Source organism: Hyperoodon ampullatus (assembly GCF_949752795.1).
Source record: "Hyperoodon ampullatus genome assembly, chromosome: 1".
Lineage (NCBI taxonomy): Eukaryota > Metazoa > Chordata > Mammalia > Artiodactyla > Ziphiidae > Hyperoodon > Hyperoodon ampullatus.
Window position 1 is genome coordinate 147,182,197 of NC_136914.1, and position 13,930 is coordinate 147,196,126.

The following is a 13,930-nucleotide window of genomic DNA, read 5'->3' on the forward strand; positions in this document are numbered from 1 at the left end:
GCACAGCAATGAAGACCCAACACAGAGAAAGATAAATAAATAAATAAATAAATAAATAGTTTTTAAAAAATGGAATACAAATTCGAAAAGAAGTAAAACCATTGCTGCTTGCAGATGACATGATAATATACACAGAAAAATCCTACAGATGCCACCAGAAAACTACTAATCAATGAATTTGGTACCGGATACAAAATTAATGCACAGAAATCTCTTGCATTCCTATACACTACAGAAGATAAGAAAAATAAATTAAGGAAACAATCCCATTTACCAATGCAACAAAAAGAATAAAATACCTAGGAATAAACCTACCTAATGAGGCAAAAGACCTGTACTCAGAAAACTATAAAACACTGATGAAAGAAATCAAATATGACACAAACAGATGGAGAGATATACCATGTTCTTGGATCTGAAGAATCAATATTGTGAAAATGACTATATTGCCCAAAGCAATCTACAAATTAAATGCAATCCCTATCAAATCACTAAAGCCATTTTTCACAGAATCAGAACAAAGAATTTTACAATTTATATGGAAACAGAAAAGATGCCATATAGCCAAAGCAACCTTGGGAAAGAAAAACGGAGGTGGAGGAACCAGGCTTCCAACTTCAGACTATACTACAAAGCTACAGTAATCAATACAGTATGGTACTGGCACAAAAAAAGAAATATAGATCAGTGGAACAGGATATAAAGCCCAGAGATAAACCCACACACCTATGGTCACCTTATCTTTGATAAAGGAGGCAAGAATATACAATGGAGAAAAGTCAGCCTCTTCACTAAGTGGTGCTGGGAAAACTGGACAGCTACATGTAAAAGAATGAAACCAGAACACTACCTAACACCATACACAAAAATAAACTCTAAATGGATTAAAGACCTAAATGTAAGACTGGACACCATAAAACTCTTAGAGGAAAATGTGGGAAAAACACTCTTTGACATAAATCACAGCAAGATCTTTTTTGACCCATCTCCTAGAGTAATAAAAATAAAAACAAACAAATGGGACCTAATGAAACTTAAAAGCTTTTGCACAGCAAAGGAAACCATAAACAAGATGAAAAGACAACCCTCAGAATGGGAGAAAATATTTGCAAACGAAGCAACTGACAAAGGATTAATCTCCAAAATATACAAACAGCTCATGCAGCTCAATATCAAAAAACAGATAACCCAATCGAAAAATGCGTGGAAGACCTAAATAGACATTTCACCAAAGAAGACATACAGGTGGCCAAGAGGCACATGAAAAGATGCTCAACATCACTAATTATTAGAGAAATGCAAATCAAAATGACAATTAGGTATCACCTCACACCAGTCAGAAAGGTCACCATCAAAAAAACCTATGAACAGTAAATGCTGGAGAGGGTGTGGAGAAAAGGGAACCCTCCTCTGTTGGTAGGAATGTAATTTGATACAGCCACTATGGAGAACAGTATGGACATTCATTAAAAAACTAAAACTAGAACTACCATATGACCCAGCAATCTCATTAGTGGGCATATACCCTGAGAAAACCATAATTCAAAAAGACACATGTACCCCAATGTTCATTACAGCACTATTTACAATAACCAGGACATGGAAGGAACCTAAATGTCCAATGACAGAGAAATGGATAAAGATGTGGTACATGTATACAATGGAATATTACTCAGCCATAAAAAGGAACGAAATTGGGTCACTTGCAGAGATGTGGATCAACTTAGAGTCTGTCATACAGAGTGAAGTAAGTCAGAAAGAGAGAAACAAATATCATACATTAACACATATATGTGAAATCTAGAAAATGGTACAGATGAACCTATTTGCAGGGCAGGAATAGAGACAAAGATGTAGAGAACAGATGGTTGGACACAGGGGGCAGAGGGAAGGGGAGGGTGGGATGAACTGGGAGATTAGGACTGACATACATTCACTACCATGTGTAAAACAGCTAGTGGGAACCTGCTGTTTAGCACAGGGAGCTCAGCTTGGTGCTCTGTGATGACCTAGATGGGTGGGATAGGAGGGGGTAGGAGGGAGGTCCAAGAGGAAGGGGATATATGTATACATACAGCTGATTCACTTCACTGCACAGCAGAAACTAACACAACATTGTAAAGTAATTATACTCCAATAAAAAAAAATTGATAACTACAATACTGAAAAATTCTAAATGCTTTATGAACTATCAAATCAATACCACTTTTAGGGCAAAGTGTGTTTTTTTTTGTTGTTGTTGTTTTTTTTGTTTTGTTTTTTTTGCTGTATGTGGGCCTCTCACTGTTGTGGCCTCTCCCATTGCAGAGCACAGGCTCCGGACGTGCAGGCTCAGCGGCCATGGCTCACAGGCCCAGCCGCTCCGCGGCACGTGGGATCCTCCCAGACCGGGGCACAAACCCGCGTCCCCTGCATCGGCAGGCGGACTCTCAACCACTGCGCCACCAGGGAAGCCCCAAAGTGTGTTTTTTTTAATAAGGATTTTTTAAATAAAATTATATATGGTATATAAGCTAATTCCTAGCCTAACATTCCATTTTCTAACTACTTTATAAATGAAAACTTACTGTATTCAGATAATAAGTATTTCGTAATTCATGAACTAACAATAAAAACCAACGTTTCCTAAATCTGTATGCTGATGCTTATAACAACACACTTCATACCTAGGATTATTGTTTATTAAAACAGTGATCCTTTCACAAATATTAACATGTCACTAAAAAAATATTCAACTGACCTGCAAGTTTCTCTTGTTTCAGCAATTTCTCTCTGCTCATCTTTGCTATTTAACACAGCACCAATACTGTCAGCACTTTCAGCTCCCAACTGAGAAAAGGCAAAAACCAAAAATTAGATGACAGTGTACTGAATAGCCTTCCCAGTCATTTGTAGCAGCATTTAATACATCAAGTATTTAAAAAAACAAAAACAAAAAAATCCGTAACTACTGCAGCAGGCAAATGGACGAATTACCTTGCAGGAAAAACAGAAAACATCTTGGAGCAAAACCATGTTAATTAAGAATGATTTTGCCAGCTGAAAAGTATTTTACACTTTCAGTTATTCTGAAATTAAAACAATTAACTTGAGCCAATCCTCTACTTTTAAAGCAAATAATAAAACACAATTTAGCAGCAGTAGCAATAACAAAACAAAAAAAAAAAGCAGCTAACATACAGTGTTTATAGTGTGATATGCACTACGTTAAACACTCTGCATCCATCAGCTCACGTACTGTACCTTATTTATTCCATGCCGTAATAAATACCTTTTCAGTTTTATTCAAGCCAAGTCTTTATAATGATTATAGGCACAATACTAAACTTTACAAAAACCTGAAAAATAGTCATGCATATTCGGGTTGGCAGTTTGGGAAATTTTGCAAAATACAACAAATGTAAACAAATCACTAGTTGAAATAGGCCTGGCTACATAGTGTGGGATCAATTCATGGAAAACTTAAAAGCCAAACCAAGAAGTATAGAATGCAATTTACAGGCCATGAGGAACCACTTAATATTTTTAAGCACACGAAGGGCATGAGGAAATCTGCATTAAATAATCCCTTAGCTCAAGAAAGGTGAGAAGGCACACTACAATATTAGGGCTGCAAGTCCCCAGCCTTGATCTTTAACAATTACCACTGCCTCTTTAGACTACCCACTTCATGACTCCCCTAACGTTTCCCCAATGATAAATCTCTTCCAATGTATCAACTGTTCCTGATATTTTAACTCTTCCATAAAATCTTCCTGACCCCTATTCTCTTTAGTCAGAAAACACATTTATTCCCATAGGTGGAATGCTTTCTAACCTTCTTCCCAAGACTGACTCGACTCCCTTCAAATCTCAGATGAGTACATTTCTTCTGAGGGTCCTTCCATGAACACTATATACAGAATAGGTCGCCTCTTTTCCATTATTTTTACCTCTTCCTTTCCTCATTCAGATCATGGCACTTAATACACTCTTTTTGTTTTACTTTTGTTTGTTTCACAGTCGCTATCACAACTTCCAATTTTTTATTTGTACAATTCAATTACTTTATCAGTTTACTTTTGTTTACTTCTCCCCCACTGAAATGTTAGCTCACTGAGGGGAAGAACTCTGTCCTGTTGATATCTGTATGTTCAGCAGCTACTATAATATCTGACTTACAGTACATGCTTATAAATATGTGAATGAACCAATGAGATTTTTTACCAAGGTGTAAATTAGAATACAATGTTTTACAAGAGGAATGCTTTAAATCAAATTGTGCTTACATATATAATTGTCTTCTCATGCTCCAACATTTTAAAAAAATTATGGAATGACTGGACTAATAGACTTTCCATTGTGGTAGCACTAAATATATTATTTGAATAATTATGACAATTTGGTATCATTTGAAAGCATGTATAATTCTTTGAAACAAAGCTACAAGTTAAATAAAAACAGGTGTAAATCGTTGGTGATAGCATCAATTGCCACAATCATGGTCTGGGCCTATATATTGCATCCGATATCTTCATCCAGCAGCCAAAATAAGTCAAGCAAATTATATACACTTGAGTTGTGCTCTACTCTGACAGATCATCAATCAACAAAAATTTATTAAAAACTTACTTTGGGCAAGAAACAAAGTTAGGATAGAAGATTAAGCCAACAGAAATTAAATGCAAAGACGCTACAAGCAAACTGTTTATATTCTGTATGATGGTTAATAATATACAGTAGTGGACTCAACAGTAAGGAAAATGGATGCTCAGAGGGAGAAGAGCCTAAGCCAGGGAGATCACAATAGGTTTCATCACAAAATTCTGACCTGGGCTGTCACAGAGGATAGACAGAAATCAGAAAGAAAGGACAACTTTTAAAAATCATAAAGTATGTACTGCAAAAATCACGTTCTGGAGAGTAATAAACCAGTCTGTCTTGTTCATACAGAGAAAAGTAAGTGAAAGAAAGGCTGAAATTAGTTGGAAAAGTGGAAGTCTGTCATTGATTATATTGTACATCCTTACTTAGGTGGAAAGATTCCTATCCAACTGCACTAGGAGGCAGCCAGGTGTATTGCAAAGGCCTAAAACTTCAGCTTGCAAATGTAAAGGGTTTGTGGCCTTCAGCATGTAACCAATTTCCTGAGCTTTATTTTCTTCATCTATAAGACACAGATAGCATCTGACTGGTATGATCAAATATAATGTATGTAGAAGCTTGGCAGAGTCTTGACACACAGGAAGGACTTAATAAATGGCAGCCATTATTAAATTCTGTGCAGTATGTAAGCTCTCTGAGGGTAGGACCACCTATTATTATTCATAGCTGAATTGCCAATGTCTACAAAAGCTCCTGGCACATAGTTAGACACTCAACCAATCATTGTTTACGACTATTTTGAGTCAAAACAGACGTATGAATTCAAAACTAAAGAGTAAGAATCTTGGTGGTAACAAAGAACTGCTGAACATTTTTGAAGATAACATAATAGAAACTGGGAAAAGGAAGGCTTGGAAAAGATACCTGATTTGTCCAAAATCATTATGCCAGGAACAGATCTAATTCCGAACGCCCCCTTTTTTTTTGGCCGCGCGTTTGTGGGATCTTAGTTCCCGACCACGGATTGAACCCGGGCCACAGCAGTGAAAGCGCTGAGTCCTAACCACTGGACCACCAGGGAACTCCCTAAACGCCCACACTTTTAACACTGTACCATAAATCTTTTCATCAGATCATAAAAGAGGATAGGTCTCAGATTTCCATGTACTAAAACGAAAATTTATTACTGAAAAAAATAACAGTAAGATGCCTCATCAAAGCCTGTGAGCATTTCCCCAATCCCTTTTACCGGTCTGAGTGGTAGAAAGTAAAACACAACCTATAACTTTAATTAAGCAGAGGTGTGCATCTGCATTTTCTGCATGTGTACTCTACTAATCAAGTGGCAACTTACTCATACACAAGAAGGAGTGAGGCCAAGATTTGGAGAGACAAACCTGGGTTCAACTTTCTGGCCCAGAGGTGAAGGAGCCGGGGCAAAAATTAACCTCTGGAGCCTCTGTTTCATTATCCGATATGTGAAGACAATATTACCTATTTCAGAGATTTGTTGTGATCGATACAGATTAAGAATTCAAACATTAGCTGCGGGTGAGGACGAGGATACCGTACACGGCAGAGTCGACAGCAATACGCATCATGCAGAATCTAAAATTTACACTCAGGCTACTACCAATGCAGTCGTTAGACACTAACCCAGAGAAAATACTGTAAACCTGACCCACAATGAAGCCCCAAGCTCAAGAATCGGGAGCTGATTACGAAGAAAGGCAAGACACAAACGACAATTTAAAAAGTGAACAGAGGGGCTTCCATGGGACGCAGTGGTTGAGAGTCCGCCTGCCGATGCAGGGGACATGGGTTCGTGCCCCGGTCCGGGAAGATCCCACATGCCGCGGAGCGGCTGGGCCCGTGAGCCATGGCCGCTGAGACTGCGCGTCCGGAGCCTGTGCTCCGCAACGGGAGAGACCACAGCGGTGAGAGGCCCGCGTACCGCAAAAAAAAAAAAAAAAAAAAGTAAACAGAAATTCTGGAGGATAACAAGTCACTTTTCTTTGCCTGAACTGCGGTAACTTACACACAAAGACCACTGTATTCTCATCATTGAGCACCACTCGGCGGCCATAACGGTTGCTAAAGACCAAGCGTGGCGTTCGGTTCAGCACCACCACAATGACCGCGAGGTAAAACAGGAAAAGATTCGGGGTACCCAGGGAGTTGAGAACAAGAGGGTAGGTGGGCGCAGGGATTAAGGTCGCAGGACCAGAAAGGACCGCACCGCGACCGGTAAGGAGACAGAAAAGGGGGGAAGAGGTAAGAAGCCGGCCGCGCACGCGCATTCACGATCCCTCCCTGGGCCCCGGACCTGCTGCGCGAGAAGCTGTCGCCGTAACTTCTGCCGTTCCCGGATCTCCTGCAAGCGGCTGTCCATGTCCCAACTCTTGTTTTCCACTGCCTCGAGAACCTGGCAATGAGCGGACGAATCCCCGCCCAATTTTTCTTCGGAGACTGTGGAACACAAAATTCTCCAGGAGCTTCCAGCGCCTGTACCCACTGTTTTTTCCTCAATAGCTGTTTCCGGCGCGGCCGGAATTTGGCGCCACCGCTCCCGGAAGTCCCGCCTCCTTCTGGACGCCCGCGATTTGACGCTGCCTAGAAGGGGCCCAATGAGGGTCCTGCGACGCCAGCGCCAGAGGCGTCTCTGGAGGCTTCGGCCGTCCAGAGCCGGGGCTGTTGGAGCTGTGCTGGCGAATCACGTGACCCCTCACTTGCCCCTTCCTGGGACTTGAGGCTCCCTCGGTCTTTCAGCACTGTTGCCAAGTGGTGGGCCGTTTTGTTGATTCCCTTTTCCATTAGTTCCCCAGTTGCCAGTTCTGACGTTTTAAACATTGCCAGATACCCGTTTTTTCGTGAAAGCACTAACGCGAGTCAGATTGCGGGGTTTGAACCCTGGACTGTCGTTTACTAGCTGAGTGGCCTTGTCTAGATAATCAACCTCTGTGAGCCTCTAGTTTTCCCATTTGTAAAATGAGAGTGATAAGAGTGCCTACCTCACAGCGTTGTGAAGATTGAAAGAATAAATAGAGCCAAACACATCCCGCCATGCAAGTGTTCATTAAGCTTTTTATTATTACTTTCCACTTGAGGCGGGGAACAGCAACTGCATCTGCCTGTGCTCTTCTCCACAACTCACTAGCCCTTGAGAAGTTTCCTATTTTACCATAATGCATTTTATGGATTCTTTAGAGAGGTGGGAGGGTGATAGTAAAATGTCTTGGTTCATGTCCTAGAGGTCAGAGGCCACAGGGGCCCTTTTTGTGCTTGTGCATTTGTCTTAGCTGGAAATAACCCTGAGATATGAAAACAAATAGCCTACTGATGCTTGTGGCAGAGGTGCTCAGTGATGATTCTCCTCTCTTCATAGGAAGGCAACAAGGACCAAAGTCTTAAGTTATTACCATTATGCACCATATTTGTCTTCTTATTCCAAATTCAAAGTAGCAGAAGTAGACTAAGACGTCATGTTGCCCCAAGTTTAATTGGAAATTGTGGCACATACTTACCAACAAGTCTGTTCTTTGAGAGAGGATTTAATTTTTGAAAATAGTATTAAATCCTCCAGATCAAAAGCAGGTGGGTCAGGCTAGGCCAAAAGTGGGCAGACTAGGCTCTTACTAATTGTCATGTCTTTCTCAAGAACTAGCTCTGAAAGGCAATTTCAAAAGAGGAGTCCTAAAAATCCCTTGAGTAATGGCAGCACTGTTTGAAAAAGTATGTTAACTTCCAAGGGGCCTATACTGTAAAAGACAATACTAATTTGTACATATGAATTAAAGTGTGTTTCTTTCACACTCAGCTGCATCACCTGCCAGTCAGGTAAGCTGAGTACTGATTTGAACCATTTTTCAGTGATGTGAATAGGCATTTTGTTCACTCAAAAATTTATTATAGGGCTTCCCTGGTGGCGCAGTGGTTGAGAGTCCGCTTGCCGATGCAGGAGATACGGGTTCGTGCCCCGGTCTGGGAAGATCCCACACGCCGCGGAGCAGCTAGGCCCGTGAGCCATGGCTGCTGAGCCTGTGCGTCCGTAGCCTGTGCTCCGCAGCGGGAGAGGCCACAACAGTGAGAGGCCCGTGTACCGCAAAAAAATATATATATATTATATTTATTGAGCATTTTATATGGCAGACACTGTGATGGACCCTTGAGTCTATCAAAGACCAAAAACCGAATCAGTCAGTTTTTCTTTAGGGAGTTTACTACCTAAAGGAGGAAAAAAAATTTTTCCTGGTAAAGTGTAGTGCAGGTGCTGGTGGTATTTAAGCCCCATACTCACCTGGACTCTGCTCTGTGATGATGGTTGGGCTGGGAGTTTGCAAACTGTAGTTCCCAGCTTTCCTTGTCAGACAGCTTCCTGTAAGATTCTGCTAAGAATTCTGCACAGGCAGAAAATCAGAAGGTGGAACATGGGAAAGCTATTGTTCCTTAGTTCTCTTCCTCTCTGCTTCTGGTATCCAGGGCAGTGGCTGTGTCCTTTACAAAGTCCAGCACCAGCTGCAGCAACCCCTCCTTGGTGGTCCTGTTTTCCCTTTCCCTACACTCACGTGGCATCCCCAAAAGAGCATTTGCTCTTGGGCTCTGATAATACCACCTCCACCTTCTGTTCTACCAGCTCTAGGACTAGTAGCCACTTCCTGCAGTTAGGAATTTCTGATTTAATCTCACCTTCCCCTTTATGCTCTTTTAGCCGTCAACATTTCTCCATAGCAAATGCTGTCTGTTTAGAATTCCTTATTTGATTTCTGTTTTCTTGCCTGGGACCTGTACTGATGAAGATGCAAATGTGAACTACCTTTAGTATTTACAAAGCCTTTGGAATGCAGCAGAGGGTTGCCCCGGTTTCCACAAAGAAAGGGATATAACTCTGAAACCTGTCTCCCAACCAATGAATTTTAAAATACCAGACCACACCTGTGGAGTACTGTACATGCCTAACAGTAACATTTGTTCATCACAGCAACATAAGGACCACTAGGGAATGTGTGTGCTGGGGAGAAGGGGGAGAAGAAATTTAGAAAATCCCCACATATATAATTCATATTCTTTGAAAAAGCAATTTAACTTCTAGGTACTTATTTTAAGGAAGTAATGAGAGATCCACGTAACAATGAATGCATCTCCCTTGTTGGGCTGTATCCCATAGGCCTACAAGTCTTGTGCTTGCCCAGCTTCAAGACTAAAGAAAGAGCCCAGAGTCAGCAACAGAGACATCAATGCATGGGGGAGACTACACGTCTGAAGCAAAGTCCTGGAGAAAAACCCCACCAGGTGCCGTGGAGGGCAGGCAGAACAAGGTGGCCGTCTTCGCTGTGGGGAAGGGAGGGAGATCACAAGTTACAGGGGAAATAGATGTCAGGTGGGCTCATTAGTTACCAAGGAAACCAGTAGAGGCGAATGCCCCTCCCCGCCTTTGATAAGAAGGCTAGCTGGGGCCTGGAGCAAGTACAAAGGAAGGTCAGTCATGTGAGTAGGCTGTAGGTGCAGCAGGCACTGGTCGAGCAGGGGACACACAGAGAGCAAGAGAACAGCCATCTTGAGTGGCCTGACCATACATTGCCCCTAAGTTCCTTGAGAATGACTCTTCCAAATCTATGTATCCAACTGCCTATTGTCCATCTTACTAAAATGTCCCTCACAATCTCGAAGTTAACATGGATATAACCTGAATTTGTCAGTCACCCCCATCTTCTCAAAAATAATTTTTTAATTCTACTCCTAAGGTGTTTCCTATTTCAGTGAATGGGATCAATATCCACCCATTTTCCTAAATAAAAAGCACTCTACCTCTCCTTCGGCCTCCTTATCTACTCTGTGCCTGTAGTTCCACCCTTGACCTCAACCCTCTCTCACACACACACACACACACCATTCTTCATTTCTGCAAACACAACTTCTGACGATATATATCCTGATTCATATCCTAATTTCCCTACCTGTTTCCAGCCTATCAGATTCTTCCTAGAGATTTGTGGAAAATTATAATTTTATCACTTCCAACTCTGCTCAAAATTTTTACATGTCTCCTCAATGTTTGGGGCAGTGCTGTCCAAGAGAACTTCTGTGTGAATATATCTTCATTTCTTTGGGATAAATGCCTGGAGTGCAATTACTGTGTCATGTGGTAGTTGCATGTTTACTTTTTTTGTTTTTGTTTTTTTAACTGCCAGACTTTTCCAGAGCATATGTATCACTTTGTATTCCCACAGGCAATGTGTAAGTGATCCAGTTTCTCCACATCCTTGTGTTCATTTATTATTTTACCTATTCTGATATTTTATATACATACACACACACACAGTGTGGCTTACATAGCAATTTGATGAAGCATAGAACATTGCAGACACATTCCTTGTTTTGAAATGAAAAAATTTCTGATGTTACTAAAAGCATCTCGTGGTTTTAATTTGCACTTTCCTAATGAATAATGATGTTGAACATCATTTTATTTCTTTATTTGCCATTACATACCTTTTTTTGTGAAATATCTCTTCATGTCTCTTACCCATTTATTAACTGGATTGTTTGCTTTTTACTGTTGAGTTTTAAGAGTTCTTTGTATGTTCTAGATATTAGTCCTTTGTTGCATACACAGTTTTCAAATTTTTTCTCCCAATCTGTAGCTTGTCTTTTTGTCCTCTTAACAGAGTCTTTCACAAAATGAAAGTTTTAATTTTGATGAAGTCTAAATTTTATTTTTATGGATCATACTTGTGGTATAAAGTAATAGGTAACATTCTTTTGTGTGGAAATAAGTATCCTCTCTTTCCCTCACTTCCCTTGTCCAAACCATTGGCAGATCCTGTAAGAAACAATTCTAAAATATAACCTAAATATGTCTACTTTTTCTCCACTTTTACAACTATCTCCCAGGTTCAAATTACCATCATCACTCACTTAATTTATTTTCCTTCTTCCCTTCCTTCTCTATTTTAAAACTGTAAATTAGATCATGTGATTCCTTAACTTAAAATTCTCCAAAAGTTTCCCATTAGGTTCAGAGTGAAATCCAAATTCTGCTACAGCCTATGAGAACTTACCTCATCTGGCCTGCCTATCTCTGACCTCACCCCGGTATACTAACCTCTGATCTTCCTGCACCTCACCCTAGTGCCCTAAACTACAGCCAAATTCTTTTCTGTTTGTCTCTCAGATACAACAAGCTTCATCCTACTTTTGGCCCCAGCATTTACAGGTCCCTCTTCCAATGTTTGTATGACTAGCTTTTCCTCATTAGGTCTCTCCACAGTCAACTGCTCCAAGGTCCCTTCACTGATGGCCTTATTGAATGAAGCCTGTGTTTCTTTTATCACTTTGTGTTATTACTCTGTTTCACTATTATTATCTTTTTGCACTTGACCAGGTGAAGTTATTTGTTTACTTCATCTACCCCCACTTAAAGGTGGGCAGTGGCCCACCTTTATCAAAGCAGTGGCCTTGCCTTTCATATTCACCCATCTCAAACACCAAGCACATAGGGGTCATTCAAATACTATTTATTAAATGTTTAATATTTCCATTTTCTTTTTGAGTATTCAACTACTGGTAGATTCAGTATGTCCTCAAAAGGGACTATTTATAATATAATGTTTCTAATTAATTACAGAAACGAAGAAGGTGAGTTCTGGTTTCTGATAATTTCAGCTCATGCTATCTTACCACTAATTCATGTCCTTTATTCATGTTTCATGAAGTAAATTAAAAATGTAGAACAATATATAACTCAAACATATCTTGATTCTAACTGCAAGACAGGATACTGTTATTGTGTTTCACAAGTTTCAGAAACCATGGAAATTTTTATCCTTTGACTTCACCAGTAATTCTATGATTTAACCTAGGCAAGTCTGAACAGGTCTTTATGGCTTAGTGTCTTGCTGTGTTAAAAGGATATAACACAAGCTTACCTCATCAAGATGCTATGTAAAACAGTTTCTATTTAGTCCAAGTACTGTATGATTTTCTGTCTATATTTGTGTGGAATAGCACATTTATTACACAATGGCATCAAAAGAGTTATGCCACAAAGGATGCCACATTCTTAGAGATATCTCTTCAAGATGCTATGTAAAACAGTTTCTATTTATTCCAAGTACTGTATGATTTTGTGTCTATATTTGTGTGGAATAGCACATTTATTACACAATGGCATCAAAAGAGTTATGCCACAAAGGATGCCACATTCTTAGAGATATCTCATCAAGATGCTATGTAAAACAGTTTCTATTTATTCCAAGTACTGTATGATTTTGTGTCTATATTTGTGTGGAATAGCACATTTATTACACAATGGCACCAAAAGAGTTATGCCACAAAGGATGCCACATTCTTAGAGATACCTCATCAAGATGCTATGTAAAACAGTTTCTATTTATTCCAAGTACTGTATGATTTTGTGTCTATATTTGTGTGAAATAGCACATTTATTACACAATGGCATCAAAAGAGTTATGCCACAAAGGATGCCACATTCTTAGAGATACTAGTGGGATTATATTACACCTGTTAAATTAATTTTGGGGATTGTGTTGCAATTAAATCTAATGATAAATTTGGAATTTAGCTAGGCTGAAAAATTGTCTCGGATCATTTTAAATTGTGTTTTTAGAATAAGCCTCTTAGATATCTCAGGATAGCCTCAAAACTTTTGTAGAAAATCAGTGAAATATATCTTATAAACTTATAATTTTATAAAGTTTATGTGTGTGTTTATTATATAATTAGAACATTGAAGACACATTCCTTATTTTGAAATGAAAAAACTTTCTGATATTATTAGTATTCATTTATTTGAAACCCTGTGGAACTCAACACAATAATAGAACACAGGGATAGAAAAAAAACTGTCATCTTATCCAAGATGTAAGTCTGATTCTGAAAGGATTTTCAAAGAAGCTGAAATTTGAAATATACTCTACAGTTTCATAAAATGCATTGTGTAGAGTTTTTAAAAGAATTTTAAAATGTCAAGAGTCTTTTAGTCACCTTAATATAACTAGCAGTAATATTGTAATAGAATTCAGCAAAATAACAAATGTAATTTAATTTATAAAATTAGAATTTTTATTTATAAATGTAAAGTAGGCTTTTAAAATTCTGGAGCCATGAAGATGAATTAGCTTTATGACTTGGATCAAGTGATCTAACCATTTTGTATCCCAGGTTCCTCAACTGTAATTCAAAGGGAATGAAATAATTCAGTGGTTCTCAAAGATTTTGGTCAAGGACCCCTTTACTCTCTTAAAACTGAGGACCTTAATGAGCTCAATTTATGTTTGTGAGGATTTATCAATCATTATTTACAATATTAGAAATTAAGACTGAGAAA

At 39.3% G+C, this 13,930-nt stretch overlaps 1 protein-coding gene across 1 annotated transcript in view; it reads right to left on the reverse strand.

The window, feature by feature from the left end:
* METTL14 (methyltransferase 14, N6-adenosine-methyltransferase non-catalytic subunit) overlaps nucleotides 1–7,075 on the reverse strand; it is a 32,997-nt gene extending 25,922 nt beyond the window's left edge. Inside the window, exons 1-2 of the mRNA XM_079706351.1 lie at nucleotides 6,911–7,075; nucleotides 2,741–2,829 (exon numbers count right to left, since the gene is read on the reverse strand). Of these exons, the coding sequence (XP_079562477.1) occupies nucleotides 2,741–2,829; nucleotides 6,911–6,976 (155 nt within the window). The 5' untranslated portion in view covers nucleotides 6,977–7,075. The remainder of the gene's footprint in view (nucleotides 1–2,740; nucleotides 2,830–6,910) is intronic.
* Nucleotides 7,076–13,930: the final 6,855 nt, after the last annotated feature.